At 42.9% G+C, this 11,844-nt stretch overlaps 2 protein-coding genes across 2 annotated transcripts in view; one reads left to right on the top strand and one right to left on the bottom strand.

The window, feature by feature from the left end:
* The window catches only part of cunh6orf47 (chromosome unknown C6orf47 homolog), a 5,858-nt gene extending 983 nt beyond the window's left edge, over window positions 1-4,875 (top strand). The window contains exons 2-3 of the mRNA XM_008281111.1: window positions 170-1,557; window positions 1,696-4,875. Of these exons, the coding sequence (XP_008279333.1) occupies window positions 636-1,550 (915 nt within the window). The 5' untranslated portion in view covers window positions 170-635 and the 3' untranslated portion in view covers window positions 1,551-1,557; window positions 1,696-4,875. The remainder of the gene's footprint in view (window positions 1-169; window positions 1,558-1,695) is intronic.
* Window positions 4,876-6,346: 1,471 nt separating this feature from the next.
* The window catches only part of ppp1r11 (protein phosphatase 1, regulatory (inhibitor) subunit 11), a 6,702-nt gene continuing 1,204 nt past the window's right edge, over window positions 6,347-11,844 (bottom strand). Inside the window, exons 2-3 of the mRNA XM_008281101.1 lie at window positions 11,572-11,680; window positions 6,347-10,541 (exon numbers count right to left, since the gene is read on the bottom strand). Of these exons, the coding sequence (XP_008279323.1) occupies window positions 10,357-10,541; window positions 11,572-11,680 (294 nt within the window). The 3' untranslated portion in view covers window positions 6,347-10,356. The remainder of the gene's footprint in view (window positions 10,542-11,571; window positions 11,681-11,844) is intronic.

The raw sequence follows: 11,844 nt of genomic DNA, 5'->3' as shown, positions 1-11,844 counted from the left end.
AGGTGAGCTGAATAGATCTGTAGGTTAGCTGACTGGACCTTTGGTTAGCTGACTAGACCTGTAGGTTAGCTGAAAATCACCTGGGCAACGTTAGCTAACTCACGGAGAAGACGTGGAATCAGGATTTCATGCTTAAACCATCTACACATATCTCGTCTTGTGTTTGCAGGGATGAAGAGTGGAGCCGTTTTCTGGAAGACTCTAAAGAAGTCACAGGAGTTAGTGAAGCAGTAACCCCAAAGCTGCCACCACTGACTGAAGCCGACTGGTGCTAACCTGCTGATTGGACGTCTCTGAATGTAATGTTGCGTTACTGGAAGCAGCCTTTTCAGCTTTGAAGGTCGTCAGGTTTAAAACACAACATGTAGACGAGGGGCCTGGCATGTAGATACTAAAATAAGCACATTTATGAAGTGAACTGAACGTGATGTGAGTGGGGGCGGGTTTCCCCTGGTGTCTGTTGAAACACACCCACAGGTGTGTCTGGGGCCTCAGACCTTGTGAACAAGAATTTCAACTTTACAACTGAACGAGCAGTTCCTGCACATTGTTCCCTGGAGCTCATAAAGCTGCTCTGGAAACTTGAGGAGGAGGTGCTGAGACCTGGCTGGCTGCTGACTGATCACTGAGGAAGCATGGCGGCTGTGGTGGGCAGAGCGTGGGGCTGGGTGCGCTCATTTGGAAGCAGCACCACGTCAGAGAGTTCTGCAACTTTGAAATCTGAAGGCCACAAACAGCATGGCTGTGATGACCGGGGCCTCAGGGGATGGACCTCTTGGATTTGGGGAGGGTGGAGACATCGAAGTGACCAAAGTAGTCCAGTGGAGGAGTACTGGGAGGCACAGGAGAAGTTTCCAGCCATGGAAATTGAAGATCTTGGAGCAGGGAAACAGGGAACTGAGGGAAATTTACAGGCTTCCAGGTGGTGGAACAGATACATACCCTCTTACTTTTGGCCCAGAACAACAGAGTTAAGTGGACTCCGACGAAGGAAGCGTGATGGTCGGGGTGGAGAGGCGGGGAACCGTGATGTTGACGGGGACTTTTCTGACTACGGAACTCCTCCTCCATCACCTACACCTTCCTCTCCTCTGACGTCTCCTTTTCGACTGTTTGCGCACAGCTGGAAGGTGGAAGTCTCACCAGAGCATTACGAGATTTGTTTCAACTTTCTTCGCCACCTGTTTGACCTTTTCGTCGTTGGTTTCCTGTGGACGGTGTCTCCTCCTACCAAGGTGATCCTGGAGGTGTTGGGCATCCAGGGAGCGCTGAGGCTGTGGTTTCATGGCATGGCCATGTTTTTTGTCTCTACCGTTGGAATGGCAGGATTACTCTGGTTGATCCAGGAGTATCTTCCACAGTTTGCTTTGTTGTACGGCATCATACAGGCCATAGTGATCTCTGTCAGCGTTCGACAGAGCGTGATCCTCGGCGGGGAGGAAGAAAACGAAGAAAAGGAAGAGGAGGTGAAGGAGACAGAAGTTCTGAGGGACAGTCGGGAACTCAGAGAAAAATCTCTGTCTGGTAAAGACAAGTTGAAGACAAATTAAACCTGAGGTGAGTTCCTGAGGTGAGCTGTGTTTGAGTGATCCTGATCAAATGTAGCATTTCTACTGCATCAGGCAGAGACCAGCATCCATCTGCTCTCACCATCGTACACCAGCTGTATGTTTACAGAGTTTGTCTTTTCCACAGGTAGTGAGAAGTTACCGTCAATCCAAGAGTCCATCACGGTGTGGAGCAGCATCATACCCCTCCAGCATCACAACAGTGGGCCTACACTGACAGACTTTCACTGCAGCCTGAATTCAGCAGTGGGACTCGTATTGCACATTTATTACACATTCACTAAAGTTGTACTTGTCTCACTTTATGTTCAGCACCATAGATATGCATCTTACGGATATTTGTGTTCAATTGATCTGAATGTTGTCACTGAATGTTGACAGCTACAGCCATACGACGCTCCGCATTGGACTTAATGTTATCAGAGGTAGAGATAACAGGGGCTGTGAACGTTCAAGAACAGCCTGTTAGTTTAAGTAATGCTTTTATTTACACTTTATTTCTTGCTCTGTGGTACTACTTTTCTCCTGATTGCTTGAGACGGTCACTAGTTCTCATACCACATGTGCGTTTTTTGTGAGAAGTGATTATCACGTGTGATCAAACCACCACGGTAACAAACACTAGAACTGTCTGGTTTAGAGAAAACACTGTAGGGCAATGGATGAAGCAGCATTTGAGGACAGATGGGCTCACCGTGTGCATTTATAGGCAAACATTAGTACAACAACAATACCACGATGCCCCTGAAACCCAGGTCACCAGAGGAGGAGGTACTGACTAAATGAAAGCCTTACTGACTAGTACACCACAGCAAACATCTGGTTTGAGCTTCAGTCATACTATCTGTGGTTGCTCCTCATTCAGGACACTTAAGAGCAAATTACATTTGTAGGTCCTCGTTAAACTCATTGCGTATCACGTGGTTACAGTCTGGAACAAACACACACTTTTAGGAACACGTATATCATGGCAGTCTTAAGCTTCCGGTGACTTCTAGAACCTTAAACTTTCAAATCCATGCATCTGTGTTGGAAAAAAAAGCAATCCTGCATTTTGGTTATTACATAAGTTTGTCAAAGGTTTTCTGGAAATATGACAGAGTCTGCTGACACAGCAATGCTAATATTAGGTTAAACAGCCGACGACCATTTTAGGCGTCATAAGTGGCCATCGACAAGCTCCTGGTTCTATTTGACCGCTGCACTTGACAGAATTGGTTCAGTTAAACTAAATTAGTCGCCCTTCTGACACAGTGAAGAGGTTTCAGTCAGGGCTTTGGGGAGGTCAATCTAAAACCTTAATTCCAGTCTAATTCAGCTGTTTCTTTTATGTGTGTTTGGTCCTTCCTAATTATTCCATTTACTTTATGTAAAGCACCCAGAGCATGATACTACCACCTCCATGCTTGATGGTAGGTATAGGTGCTCTTGGGGTTAAGGGCCTCACCTTCTCTTCTGCAAACATATTTCTGGTTATTGTGGCCAAACAGCTCAGTTTGTGTTCCATCAGACCAGAACTTTCTTCCAGAAGGCCTTCGTCCATGTGGTCAGCAGCAGACTTGAGCCCAGCCTTCAGGTGCTGCTTCTGGAGAAGGTCTTGGACACTGACACCTGTGGTCCAGCAGCTTCTCATTCACTGCAGACCTGCTTTTTGACTCTAGGCTGACTCTTGACCAAGTGGTTTGGGGATCTGTAGCTGCTTTTAGATGGTTCTGATTGGCTTGGTTCTGATTCCTGACCCGTTGAAGTCAATGATTTGCTTTTTCAGATCTTTGCTGAGCTCCTCCAACTTTCCCACCGTAGTCCGATGAGACTGCCGTTACATATGTGGTCTTTATGGGTGTATGTACACTTTTGTTCACAACTTTATATCCAGTTGGGGTGCAGTTTTAACTAAACTGAATCTGAGTCTGTTTTCAGCTTTGACCTGAGTTTACACAGTCGGCTGCTTAAAACTCAACGTCGTGAAGGCAGCGCTGTGTAATCACTAGACCATTAATGTTACGCTCCCAGAGAACAGGCTGCTACGTCATTATCGTACAGCAGCGACTGAATCAGCGGAGGTAGAGAGCCATCGCTGCTCATCTAGAGGCGTAGACACCAATCAGTCGAGTACCTACACATTACAACGTGTACTGTGGTAAAGCCATAAGAGCTTCTAAACCAGACATGGAACTCAGATGTTGAAGTTAAACGTTTATTAGTGCTCGGTTCTGTTTTATTAGCCGAAGTGGCTTCACCTGAGACGGTTGCTGCTTGTTCTTGTCATCATTATGCTCGTTAAACTTCTCTGTACTTTAGATATTTTCACATTTTGAGACCCGGGTGAGCCGTGGGGCAACGAGTCCTGAAAATCTTACCACATTAACGCGGTTCTGTCGTCGTTTCTCGTGGTGGGAGGTGTGTGCTTAGAAATGTTGAATATGAACTCATGATACCAGCAGCACACTTAAACATTTTCTTTTTTAACACTTTTCTGCCTTAATATCATTTCTGTGCCATAACACTATTGTTTTGAACGTTACAGGGAACATAGGTCACCTTCCTCCTCCACAGGGGTTTTATTTGTATGATGTATTTGTATTTTCTTGTAATAAAATCGATTTAAATGTATGAAAATGAAAAGGGAAAAACAAACATGTAATTTGTGCACAACAGCATGTTTTCCAGTCAACACTCCTGCTGTATGTAACCTGACTGGCCTTGACAGGGGTTTAGAGTTTGCTTACCTGTATTACATCCTGTAGGCTGACAACATGGAAATGTAGTTCACTTAAATGTCTGCTCAGAATGTACGACAGAAGAAATCATAAAAAGGCCAAATACGAACTCATTTTCAAGTCTGCTCCTGAAACTTCATTTTCAGGGTTCGAGCTTTTTCTTAAAGATGTTTTCACTTGAAAGCACTGCTGTGTTTTAAATATTAAGATTTATTAGTGAGTTAGTTTTACTTTCATTGTCAGAGCCATAGACTTCATGGAGAGCCTGTTGCTTCTTGTATTGCACCATATCTAACCCACGAACAGCCACTATTTCTACTGCTCTGTTGCTTCTCAGTTATTGCTTGCTTATGTGGGACTTTTACTGCAGTGAGATTAACACTAAGGATCCCTTGTAAGGAGAAATATTTTTATATGAGCAGCCACATGCTGGATTACTGGAGGAAGGACCTCACTGATGGTGTAAGTTTAACCAGGATGAAGAACAAGAGGGAAGCTCCTGCTGTGACTTATTACTGTACAAGCCAGCGCTGTGCTGAGGTTGGATGTTCCCAACGGGTAATTAAAGTGGTTGCTCTTTTATTAAACTGTCTACTTGTCTTGCTTTTAATTCCCAACACAGTTTGTGAAATTTTACATGAAACTAAGCAATCGCAGTTTTGGCCCACTGGTTATGTGGGATGACCTGAACAGGAAAACAATGGAACAGCCAGCTTAATTTGAATCAGTGGTTAGCGCCGTCACCTCACAGCTAGGAGGTCGCCGGTTGGCGTCCCGGTGAGGACACCCGGGATCTTTCTGCGTGGAGTCTCTATGTTCTCCCCGTGCAGCGTGGGTTCTCTCCGGGTTCTCCGGCTTCCTCCCACAGTCCACAAACATGCTGAGGTTAATTGGTGATTGTAAATTGTCCGTAGGTGTGAATGTGAGTGTGCTTGGTTGTCTGTCTCTAAGTGTAGCCCTGTGATAGACTGGTTACCTGTCCAGGTGAACCTGCCTTCACCCTGAGTCAGCTGGGATAGACTCCAGCCCCCCATGTCTCTGGTTGGGATTAAGGTGTAGAGATAATGGGTGGATGTTTCTGTTCATTTATGGGCAGCTGTGGCTCCGGCGGTAGAGCAGCTTGTCACAAGGTCGGCAGTACCGCCACAGTCACTTCGGCAACACACTGACATTTAATTACCAATATTATTTTTAAGCCTACTGAGAAGAAAACCATGGTCATGTTCTGGAATGTACATGGACTGTTGGGCCTCTTGTTTTTCCACTTGGGTATTATGCATCACCTCAGGTATTCACTGTGGTCATAACTACACAACTTAACATGTGATCATGTACAATGTAAGCCCAGAAACTTACAATATTCAAATCTACTTATGACACTTGGATGTTTTTCGGGATAGGGCAACAAATGAGGACTCCCACAACATCATAATATTCATAATATGGAGATTGCTGGTTAGCATTTGCCTGCATTGGAGCAGGTCACATGATGAGGGCAAGCCCAACAACTCATTACCGTGAAGCACTGGTTTGGTCTCCAGCGGCTCTCTGGCTGGGTAGTGGTGCATACAGCGCCTTCAGAGCTCTTTACTCTGGAACGAGGCTAACGGGAGCACCGCAAAGACCCAAACTATGAGCTAAAAATAAGTCTGTAAAAGTCTTAAAAAGCTGAGGCAATAATTAGACTGGGTTGTTAGAATGAGCGACACATTTTTAATCCATTATTAATTAAAATAAATAAATAAATTCAGCTTCAAAGTCCTATTTACATCAGCTGATAGTGCACAAAAGCTATGCATATCCACAGTCCAGACAGAGCAGCAGTCAATCAGATCACCACAAGCCAGATGTTTTAATCAAGCCTTTGGATCTGACTGGAAACGGAGTCCACCTTTGTATATTTATGCAATGCTGCAGATATGGATTCATCTGTTTAAGTCCCTTTTTCACATATTTTTTTGGGGGTAATGAAAAACATGTCTTATTAGTGGATACTCAATATAATACGCCTCAGCAGTGCCTTACTCCTCTCTAGTATACAACACACATCGATAAACCTTTTTGATCACAGTCCAAAACTTTAATTAACATTAAATCTGTTTTCATCATGTCAGTAGTATATACAGGAAGGTGTATTGCCAGTATAAGAACAATGTACATATGTAGTGATGTCAATGTGTGCACATAAAGTGGTGGCATAAATGAACGGAGTATAACACACGGTACTGTCACATGACGATGATGATGATGATGATGATGATGGAGCGTGTATCAGGTAAGTTTTGGTCATAGCTGAGACAATGCCTGGGTCTGCAGTCATGCAACCTCCCCTCATCTGTTCTGCTCTGTAAACCTTATCAGCTGTGATCCAGTCACACCCGGGTCAGGACTGGACCTCCACACATGGAACAGCGCTGTGTCTACACTGATTCACCAGACAGCATAAAGCAAAGAGCGTAGCAGGAAAAGAACAAATATCCATCATTGTGGAATAAAGTTCAGAGGGAAATGTAGATTTTATTGTCTGACTTCAATTTAATTTAATTTAATGGGAGCCTGTGAGTACTTCATCCAAGGAGTTAAGTGAATGAATGCATCTAAAAAATGGTCTTTTCTTTTACTAATCCATCTTATACTAATGTTTACAACACAACCATCCTCTAACTTCCCTTCATTCATCAACAGCCCCTGCAAAGAAAGAGCTCCACAAAACTATTCTGCTAAAACGGGTCTTACTTTGTAGAATTGTCTAGTGGATACACCAACCAACCAACCAATCAACCAATCAAACCATTAACCAACCAACCAACCAACCCACCAACCAACCAACCAACCAACCAACCAAGAGGATTTCTAAGGTAAGAATACCAATGATGAGTCTGGTAATGAGGTTTTATCAAATCTAATGTCAGAGATATAAAAAAGAAAAAATACAGAGTGATATTTATGGTTACGTTATTACAGCTAAGGCTAAAAGCTAAACTTTAACTTCGGTAGCTGATTTTAACAGAGCTACAACTCTGACTTGCTATATTTTGTCTCCAAACCACATCAACTGCCAACTGCTGAGGCCTTCTTTCTTCATATGTAGTTTGACAAATTCAGGCTTACATGATATTAACCAGATATAATTATCTAGATAAGCTTAATCCAGCTAATGCAGTTTGGCAAATGTCCAGCATTTCAGCCTTGGATAAAGCTATCTCTTGACAGCAAACTATTACGATGAAATCACAGCAACATGAGGAAAAAGCAAAACAAGCACAGGCAGGATTGGCTGGAATGATTTCAGGGCTAAAGATGCATAATTTCAAATGAGTGATATTCAAACAGATTCCCACCATAGTCAGAATTATAACAGATGTTTGAGGCCATCACATTTGAAAATGTCAAAAATACTCAATAATACACCAATCAATTGTGTCTGTAAATATATATATAATAAATCAGTTTTGAATTCTAACCAACATAAACCTCTCGAACAAACAACAACAACAAAAAAACAGTTGCTAAAGCTAGCATAGAGATGAAATGCTTGTTTCATGTCCTGGATCGACTGTAGCATTTAAAACCAAGTTCAAAGCAGTGTTTTTTTCAGGTGTATTTTAACATGTACACGTATTTACTGTGAATAAACTGTGATGATTATACACATTTTACATTTTTTTTAATAATTCAATAATATATGTGCTCTCTCCCACTGTTTTTTAATACCAACGTCAAAGACGATGTTTCCTGGAGACACCTTTATACATTTGTGATTGTAAATTGTTAAAAACAAACAAACAAACAAACAATATGTATCTTTAAAGGAAAAGCTCCATTTAGATTCTTAGTTTTTCTTCTGGGTTATTTGGAATTAATTTATTGAAAATGTGAATGGTCCCAGTTCTGGAAACTTTCTGATTGAAATAACAATGATCCTGAAACACTTGGATCTGAGACAGAATTGATGTTTAAGGTTTGAAAAGACCAGCTCGTGACACATTTACCAGGAACATGTTTAAACTTTCCTCAACTTAGAACATTTCATGAATCACTTTATTTGTATGCAGGTCAGTGTTTGGAAACAAGTGGTCCAGATCAACACGTGGTCACCTCCTCCTACAGCTACAGCCATGTTGCATCACTGATCATTCACATGGTTCCTTCATGATTTACTGTGAAAATCAAAATTCAACGATTTTACAAAAATCCTAAATAACAAATAAATATTTCGCTGAGTCTGTGGGATAAAGAGTCATTTTTATCTGAGGATGACTGAAAACGTTTCGTGCTGCATCTAGAAGTCACGCTCCACGTGTGAAGATTCAGGCTGAAGTTATTGTGGTTTTGACAACAGCTTCAGATACACTTTCTGAAATTAGCCGATCCTAACGCTGGTTACTAACGTCTAACAGAAAATACGGGGGGGTGATGAAAGCATGTAACTAGGATACTGCCAAATATGGTTGGTCAGCACTCATCACAAAGACTGTGTTATCTTTTAAACTGATCTACAGCTCACCTGGAGGAGCTGGCGTCCCGTGTCGTGAGTTCAAGTCCTGCTCATGACCCTTCCTCCCCACTTTCTTGTCTCTCTCTGTCCTATCTAATAAAGCCAAAAAAAAAGGCCAAAAAATATCAGTAAAAATGACCTAGAGATCAAAAACAGCAAACCTCAAAATAAAAGTGAGATCTTTGTGGGTCTGTTCTCATCCTCACATAAAGGCTAGTTACTGTGATCAGCTTCATGTCAAACATCAGCAGAATTCAAACCAGAAAACACATTTTTAAATAAACAAACAATGTGCTGCATTACATACATGAACTCTGCCACTTTACCAAAGGAAATGAGACAGCCGGACAGCGTATTATTGCCTCTCTAGCTCCAAAACTCTCACTGTACTGTGTTCCAGAGATGCCTCCCAGTCAGAAAGTCCACTCTACTGCTGCAGTGTGATCGCATTAGAGGCACCGAGTCCACTCTGATTATAGTGGTGCTGTAATTGGTGCTTTTTATGTGTTAGCCAAGTGGTGATCTTCCATTACTGCTGATGGGTCTGTGTGTCGTTGGCAGCCATTCATTATCACAATAAGAAGTTGTATTGTTCAAGTCCTGTAGCTCATCCTAGTTCTGTGATGCACATGCGTGTGACTTATGGAAAGGAAAACAGGGCAAAATGTGTCACGTGATTAATGGAAAAATGTTGATTGTTTGAACAGTCAAATCCAATAAGTTCATATTTAGCTTTTTTGATAAACACGACCCTGTAAGACTCAGAATGTGCCTGTTTTTTCTGTGACATTCCAAACAAAATATCTAATAAATTGAAGAAAATGAAATACAGTGAACTAATTAATCACACCATCAATAAGTTGATTGTCATAAAAATGATTTGTGTCTATTCTGCTGCTGCTGAATTCTCACAAGAAACTTTCTCCAAACTTTTTTCTGGTTTTTTACCACTTCGTACACAAAAATTTTATAAATGTGTCTATTTGGCAGATGAGCTGCTCATCAGCTACGACCTTAATCTACACAACACGGGCGGCTAAAACAAAAGCATAAAGATCCATGTGACGGATTAGAAACCTTAGAGTTTATTGTGATAGCATAGTGAAAGGAATAGAAGCTGACGACTGACCGGGGAACAGAAAAGCATCTGAGAAGCTACCCTTATATTACATGCTTTGGGAATGCACAACAGTAATGTACTGCATATGGCGTGTGATGCATTTTAAAAGGGATAAAACATGCAAAAAACACTGAAGTTACCCTTTATTATCAGAGTACGTCTACGTTGTAACTGAAAATGAGCCGTCATTCCACATTACATATGTTATTCAGCACAACACTGAGCATGCTTTTAGATGTTGAGAGGAGAGCGTGGTTTTCAATTAGCCTAATTCAATCATCCATGACGTAGCTCTGCGCGTCTCAGAGCCGAGTAGCAGCGCAGACGTCGTGGTTCTGCTCCAGCAGCCGGGACTTTCTGACTCATAACTGCAACACAGCATCGGGTTTGCCAGTGATGGAGCTAAACTAAAACAAGAGTGCAGTTTTGTGTGTCACTGTGTGGTGCTCATTAGTGGCTGTGTGAGCCTCCAGAGTTTGGAGGCACCGTGGCCCCCCCGCCCCCCCTCTGTCCGTGACCTCTCCTGCCGTGGCCCAGGATGCAGTGGGCGCTGCCGCAGCCTTCGTCGTCGTCGTCTCCCTCGCTTTCAGAGGACGACTCTCCGAACTGTCGGGGCTTCTCGTAGATACAGCAACCTGAAACACAATGCACAGTGTCAGGGCTGATCTAGGGCATCTAGATCTAGAGCTGGTGGCTGTTGGAAAATCAAACACACAGCGTGACACCTTGTTCACACATGTTTGGTCTGAAATAGTCACTAAAGGGAGCCGGTGATAAAAATAGGTTTCCAGCTGCTGTTAGATTTCAGAAATCAAGTCGTGCTGCTGGAGGATGAAAAGGCAGCGTTAGGTATCGAGGGTTTTACTGCACAATGAGTGTTGTAATTACCTGATTACCTAAGCCTTGATGTTAATTACTTTGGGTGTTAATCAGTTTGGGGAGGAAGGATTTCTGAGAGAAAAGGATTCTGACATGATGGCAGCTTTCCACCAAACAACACTTTAGAATTCTTTGAATTTTATACAAAATTTTGCCCTTTTTTACAAAAGCGCTGAACTGCCATTCCTCAAACAAACAAACGGATCAGTATCATCTTATTATAACGTGAAACTATATCACTTGTAGCCTGTTTTCTTTACACCGTAGGGTTCATTTTTCACCTGCTGAAGAGACGGCAGCACTATGGGAGGAAGGTGAGCTGGCAGAAGCAGTGAGATGCTTTGGACCATGTTCTGCTGGGAAACCTTGGTGTCCCAGCATTCACGAGTCATTCAGTTGACATGTACCACCTTCATGAACATGGCTGCAGACCAAGTACACTAGTTCATGGCAACAGTACACCCTGATGGCGGTGTCCTGTACAGCAGGATAATCAGCCTGCCACGGTGCAAACAGTCATCGGGCATGTCTGGGATGTGCTGGAGAACAAGTCTAATCCCTGGAGTCCCCACCGAGCAACTTGGAAGACTTTAAGGATCTGACATTGACAATTTGGACCCTTATAGTACAGAACAGAGCCTTGATGGATTAAGAGTCAGGGGAACCTGCACTATGAGCCAGGTGGTTGTAATGTTCTGGTTGACTCAGTGTAAGTCTTCCGGTTCAGGCTAATATCTTAACTTTATTATACTTCTGTGTGCAGTGTAATAAGGAAGAAGAACTCACACTTTGAAGACCTTCTTCCCAGGTGTTCATTGTCGACGGTGTCACTGGACCACTCCACCTTCTTCTCAGTCTTTCTCTTCCTCAGCTTGATTGTCAAGCTTCGTCCCTCCTGTAACACGTAAGAGGTCGGCTGTGACACACTGGACATCCAACAGAACTGGGCCGAGTGTTAAATCCTGTCCCACTAAACTATCCATCCATCCATCCATCATCTCTACACTGCTTAATCCTCACTAGGGTCGCTGGAGGCAGGTTCACCTGGACAGGTAACCA

This window comes from Stegastes partitus, unplaced genomic scaffold (assembly GCF_000690725.1).
Source record: "Stegastes partitus isolate 25-593 unplaced genomic scaffold, Stegastes_partitus-1.0.2 Scaffold6, whole genome shotgun sequence".
NCBI lineage: Eukaryota > Metazoa > Chordata > Actinopteri > Pomacentridae > Stegastes > Stegastes partitus.
This window is presented reverse-complemented; position numbering and strand designations above follow the sequence as displayed.